The sequence below is a fragment of the Amphimedon queenslandica genome, unplaced genomic scaffold, assembly GCF_000090795.2.
Source record: "Amphimedon queenslandica unplaced genomic scaffold, v1.1 AMPQUscaffold_13421, whole genome shotgun sequence".
NCBI lineage: Eukaryota > Metazoa > Porifera > Demospongiae > Haplosclerida > Niphatidae > Amphimedon > Amphimedon queenslandica.
In genome coordinates, this window is record NW_003546343.1 from 121,643 (window position 1) to 126,902 (window position 5,260).

Sequence of the window (5,260 nt, forward strand, 5' to 3'; positions counted from 1 at the left end):
ATGGCGATGACGTTCTCACGAAACCCATTGCAAAATGATTGAGCAGAATGCATTAAATCAGCACATGATCCTAATATATGTATTGATGACTTTGATGTAGTACAAGTTATAATGAACATGTATATGTAATTGCATATGCACATGGATTGATGTTTTAAATAGTGCAAAACATCTTTTTATGAGCTTTAAAGTTGCTCCAAAATCGGGCAAAAGTCCCTGTACTATAGTACAGGGTCATTGGCCAAATTTCACCAAAAATGACTAGGAGAGAATTCTCAATTTTTATTACATTTTCTGATACATATACATGTACTTATGTTGCGTAGAAAGTTTGAGCTGATTCCGATCAAGTTTGGATTTTTAAAGAATTTTTAAAGTTGCTCCGAAATCGGGCCAAAGTCCCTGTACTATAGTACAGGGTCATCGGCCAAATTTCACCAAAAATGACTAGGAGAGAATTCTCAATTTTTATTACATTTTCTGATACATATACATGTTCTTATGTTGCGTAGAAAGCTTGAGCTGATTCCGATCAAGTTTGGATTTTTTTACGAATTTTTAAAGTTGCTCCAAAATCGGGCCAAAGTCCCTGTACTATAGTACAGGGACTTTGGCCCATTATATGTATTAAAGCCTAAACAAACATACACTATCCATACATGTACATTGTTAATGTATTCCAAAAGTGAAACATTAAAAACATTCCCAGTAACATATTAAAGTGTGTCATTATACCATAGTGCATTAGTGGCTGGATGGCCCACAGTAATGTATCTGAGACAAAGGAGCAATGGTAGGAGAGAATGTTAGGATGAGACAGTAAAGATGAATATTTCATTTCATTTTGTACCTAAAAAAAATTATTTACATTTATCATTGTTATTGCTACCATTCGTATTATAATGTAAGTTATTATTATTATTATTATCGTTATTATCGTTATTATTATTATTATTATTATTATTATTATTATACTTCTTCTAGTTTGTCTGTATCAAGAGACTCCAAATCAAACTGTCTGACGACAATGATCCTGTTGGTTGGTTTGTGTCTCGATAATTGAATATTAGCAATACCATAACAACCAATACCTAGAGAAAGGACAGTAACAGAAAGATGATGATTTTGGAGTAGTAAATTTTTGGTGAATTGCTAAATTCTATCTTTTGTTTTACCAATTGACTGAAAGAATTCATAGTCTTCATGATTCGACGTAAACCCATCAGCTCTTTCATCCATTATCATCTGATGATGAGACTGATCCTATTAATAACTATTAATAACTCCTCGCCCCACCCACTAATTACTAATTAATAAGTCCGGGCCCCCCCAATGTAAGCACAGCTTAAAAACAAAATACAACATAATACTTAATACTGTACAGCCGGAAATATAATCGACAATAATTGGCGATTTTTAAAATTGATATTTCCAGCTGTACGGTACGTGATTTTCTCCCTCACAAGTGATACTGAAAAGGTGATTGGCTGATCTGTTGCCATGGTAGCAATACTGGATTGGTCCAAAGGAACGACTTGTGATAGTCTCTGGCAACAAGAGGACATTAAACTTTAGGTAGACCCCACCTGAATAATCAACCAGAGACAAAGGAGAGTAAAAGAGGAATAGAAAAAGAACCACTTATTTCCTGTTCTCTTACCACTAGAAAGCTGGCTACGCGAGACGACTGGAAACTGGAAAGGTAAGAAAATGCGAGGAACAGCAGCTAAATGGGCGTGACCAATCAACCATTATTGCTCCACCCACATGAAAAATGAACAAATTAAAATTATTTTTATTAAAAAAAAATTACTCTAAACTACTGTTTTAGACTCTAAAGCAGGAGTAGATGAAATAATTTTAGACAAATAACGATATTGTAGCAGTAGTATTGCATTTTGCAACATTATAATATTATCAAGTGCTGATAAAAGCTTTTCCAATAGAATGTAATGATATACAGTTCCATGTCTTACTTTACTATGAAAAATAAGAATCATATGAACTTTTTTGTAATTCTTCCAATCAACTACTAAACTGATGATTTTATTATGAATTAATTCGGAGTCGAAAAGCCTAACTACTTCTGTAGCCTTTTCCTCATTTCCGTTAAACTTATGGCAGTAGTAAATCATGACAATGGTATACAGGTACTCGTGCTCTTGAATATTTTCCTTTAAATATTTGTTGTAAAATTTTACTGCTTTCTCATAAAACCCAGAACCAAAATAAGCACGTCCTTTTTCATAGTTGTTACATGACTTTTCAACGCATTTTTCCATTGGCCATGACAGTCTTGCCCTTAACTGCAACACTTCAACTAAAGTGTCGATATCACTTGCATCATAGCAGTATTTCTTCATTTGATTTAAAAATTTGTTCACATATTTTACAATTTCATGGCCATGCTCCTTATGCAGCTCTATAATTCTTTCTTTACGAAATTTTAAATAATCAAGAGCTTCTTTTGGTCCATGAAGATAGTCCTCAAAAAAACTGACTTGAATTATCATTTCCACAAAAATATTCATGTAGTATTCAGCTCCGTTTTCAGAAATGACTGCTTTGCTATGAAGATCCAACATCATGACAATTCTGTATCTATCCTTAAGATTTGATGTTGTATCTTCAACTGCCACAAGGGCTGTAGATCTATCATCTTGTGCACTTTTTTTAAGATGCCTGAAATAATCTGTTAGTGAATCTGAATAGCTTGTATATAATTCAGCTGATTCTGTATATTTTTTTATGTATGAATTGTCCATTCCTAATTCAGGCAAAATCTTTTCCAAATATTCAAAATTATGCCTTTCCAAATCAAGTGCTGCTATAACATTAATGTCATAGTTCCCATCATCAACATAATCATGATACGTATTCCAGTAATCTGCAAAATAAACAACAAATCCTTTTTTAAACTGCTGTATTTCAACATTAGTTTCGCTATTTTGAGAATTAACACTTGACAAGAACATTTTGATAAGTTTGTGAAAAGAATAGCGATGAGAATTAGAATGATACTTCAAGAGGGATCGATGTACAAGTATGTTAAGACATTTTGATGGTTGTGGCACCCAATTAAGAAATAAGTTAAATTCATGAAGAATTCTTACATACCAATATGTCCTGTTCACCATATCTGTTAAAACACCTACAGCAGCATCATGACTAAAAGAACCAGGGAAATTAGCTAGAAAACGAGCGCAAGATTGTGTATATTCATCATCTAAGCTATCATATGACAGTTGTAGTGATGTTTGAACTTTGTAATATTCAGGGAGTGAGTCAGGGCTTAGCACTTTAATGGGGTTGTTTGTAATTTCAGTGACAATTGCCTGAGGAGACATTGTATCTGTTTCCAAAAGAGCTCCCACAACTTGAAGTGCAAGAGGTACACTTCCAACACCATTAGCAATTTTTATTGCATCTTGTTCCAACAACTTAGAATTTAGTGTCATAAGTAGATTAACAGCATCTTCCAAACGTAATTCCTCAAGTTTTATTTTCTTAAATTGACCAATAAATGTTACTATGTGCTTGCTTGTAAAAATTATCTTTGCAGAAGTTGAATGTTTAATTAAAATATCAAATATCTCTTGTACCATACCTTTTTGATTACTGTCAAAGAGCTTATCACAGCCATCAAATATCAAAACTTTTTGATAGGAAGAATTCTTTTGAGCCCAATGCTTTAATTCTTCTATCATTACAGAGTGTTCAGTACTGTTCATCATGCCTCCCAGAATCTTATGAAGAAGATGAGGAACATATAAAACTTCCGATACATCAAAATAATCAACTGAGACATTGTTTATTTTATTCGATACTTCATGGCCAGCCCTTATTGCCAATGTTGACTTTCCAATTCCAGGTCCACCAAATATTCCAATTATTTCAACGGTTGAGTTATGAAAATTCAAAAAACTGACCAAAGTCTGTAGTTCAGTGTCTCGGCCAACAAATATATTTTGAACTTTTGGTAATTTTGTTGAATAAATTTTTGGGAGATCAGTTAATGGTGGCATATATGAGTACTCAAAAGGAATTCCAAACGAACAGCTTCGGCCAAAAGAGTAAATTATCAAAGAGAAGAAAAGTAATCGCAGAACAAAGGAACATAGTTTTTTTACAAACCCTATGAGAATTAAAAAATTGTAATAACATGCCTATAAACTCACCTTGAACTTTAGAATAAATTTCCTTCTTAGCAAGTATGAATAGGAGATACATTGTTATTTCATTGGCTAGCTTTCTATGTCCCGTTCCATCTGTTGTCTTCAGTAGACACTCAACAAACTTAGCAAGAAAATCAGATTCTTTTAAAGGCAGCCCCTTTACGAGAGTATTAATTTTATGCTGACGAGTGAGGCAAGGATTCGAGAGAATCTCAAACTCATTATCTGAGAGTAAATCATTTGAGTATAGATGAGGCAGGACTGCTTCTACGTCCATAAAATTATGAATATAAGCAGTGGAGCCTCTTATGACTTTCCTCTGAATACTCTCGGAAAATTCTGATTAAGGAATCAATATGAGTTATCGGCGGCTTATCATGCATGGATGGCTTACTTTGGGTATAGATAGTGCCATAGACCTCTAAGATACTGCTTTCAGTGCTTTGACTCATTTTTTGGTCGAGCAGTCGAAAAGGTGCTGCAACGTAGGCTAGGGGCTAAGTGGCCTTTTCTATATAGACTAAAAAGAAAATAGAGCATCTCGTGTAATCCTAGTAGGCTATTTTCTTACTGAGTAAAAGAATAAATACCTCGGAAAATACTGTACAATCACAATGGACCTTATTCAATGAAATTTTTCTAATTAACGCGCACCTGAGTTGGTGGTAAAATGGCGGATTTTTGTAAGAAGGACAGGGTGAGCAATCTTGTCTTTTTATCCAGCCATTCTAGCTGTGAGAACCACTTTGAGCTGTCCTTTTGTTTCAGTATACTCTATTTATCTCTTCCGTAAGCTCTTTGGTTGCTGTTTTGGCTTTTATAGCATTTTATCATAGGAATATTCTTACTCATTGGGAATTCCCGTTTTTCTAAATTTTGCTTTCAGGAGCCAGGGCGCTTGCCCCTCCGTTGCTATCAAGACAGAAGTGTATTCACCTGAGTCCTATGACTAATTTCTATCATCAGACTTAGTCTCAGTCCGTCAGAACCAGGTACGGTGGAATAACTCACTCAGTTGTCATGTTGCAGCTGGAGTGTGGATGATTATGACCATCTTTTCACTTCTTAAAACTATAGGTTGCTCT

The 5,260-nt window shown here is 34.3% G+C and overlaps 2 protein-coding genes across 3 annotated transcripts in view; both read right to left on the reverse strand.

Annotated features, from left to right (window-relative positions):
* Positions 1 to 1,737, reverse strand: part of LOC100640286 (STE20-related kinase adapter protein alpha-like) — a 3,191-nt gene extending 1,454 nt beyond the window's left edge. Inside the window, exons 1-6 of the mRNA XM_019996122.1 lie at positions 1,661 to 1,737; positions 1,464 to 1,586; positions 1,176 to 1,263; positions 976 to 1,091; positions 736 to 850; positions 6 to 70 (exon numbers count right to left, since the gene is read on the reverse strand). Of these exons, the coding sequence (XP_019851681.1) occupies positions 6 to 70; positions 736 to 850; positions 976 to 1,091; positions 1,176 to 1,263; positions 1,464 to 1,565 (486 nt within the window). The 5' untranslated portion in view covers positions 1,566 to 1,586; positions 1,661 to 1,737. The remainder of the gene's footprint in view (positions 1 to 5; positions 71 to 735; positions 851 to 975; positions 1,092 to 1,175; positions 1,264 to 1,463; positions 1,587 to 1,660) is intronic.
* Positions 1,738 to 1,779: 42 nt separating this feature from the next.
* LOC109581754 (uncharacterized) lies at positions 1,780 to 4,959 on the reverse strand. Of its 2 annotated transcripts, XM_019996134.1 has the most exons (4): positions 4,747 to 4,959; positions 4,570 to 4,695; positions 4,179 to 4,514; positions 1,780 to 4,135 (listed from the first exon to the last, which is right to left on the reverse strand). In XM_019996134.1, the coding sequence occupies exons 2-4, from the start codon at positions 4,625 to 4,627 to the stop codon at positions 1,815 to 1,817; spliced, it is 2,715 nt and encodes a 904-aa protein (XP_019851693.1). In that variant the 5' UTR covers positions 4,628 to 4,695; positions 4,747 to 4,959; the 3' UTR covers positions 1,780 to 1,814. The 2 variants fall into 2 exon arrangements, with proteins under 2 accessions (XP_019851693.1, XP_019851692.1); XM_019996133.1 differs by having other exon boundaries at positions 4,570 to 4,751.
* Positions 4,960 to 5,260: the final 301 nt, after the last annotated feature.

What these genes read in the sequence shown, in the direction of transcription:
- LOC109581754 (XM_019996134.1), bottom strand. Translation starts at nt 4,627, where the DNA reads ATGAGTCAAAGCACTGAAAGCAGTATCTTAGAGGTCTATGGCACTATC. An exon ending in TGGCACTATCTATACCCAAA is followed by an intron (nt 4,515 to 4,569) that starts GTAAGCCATCCA and finishes TTCCTTAATCAG; the next exon opens with AATTTTCCGAGAGTATTCAG. An exon ending in AATTTATTCTAAAGTTCAAG is followed by an intron (nt 4,136 to 4,178) that starts GTGAGTTTATAG and finishes TAATTCTCATAG; the next exon opens with GGTTTGTAAAAAAACTATGT.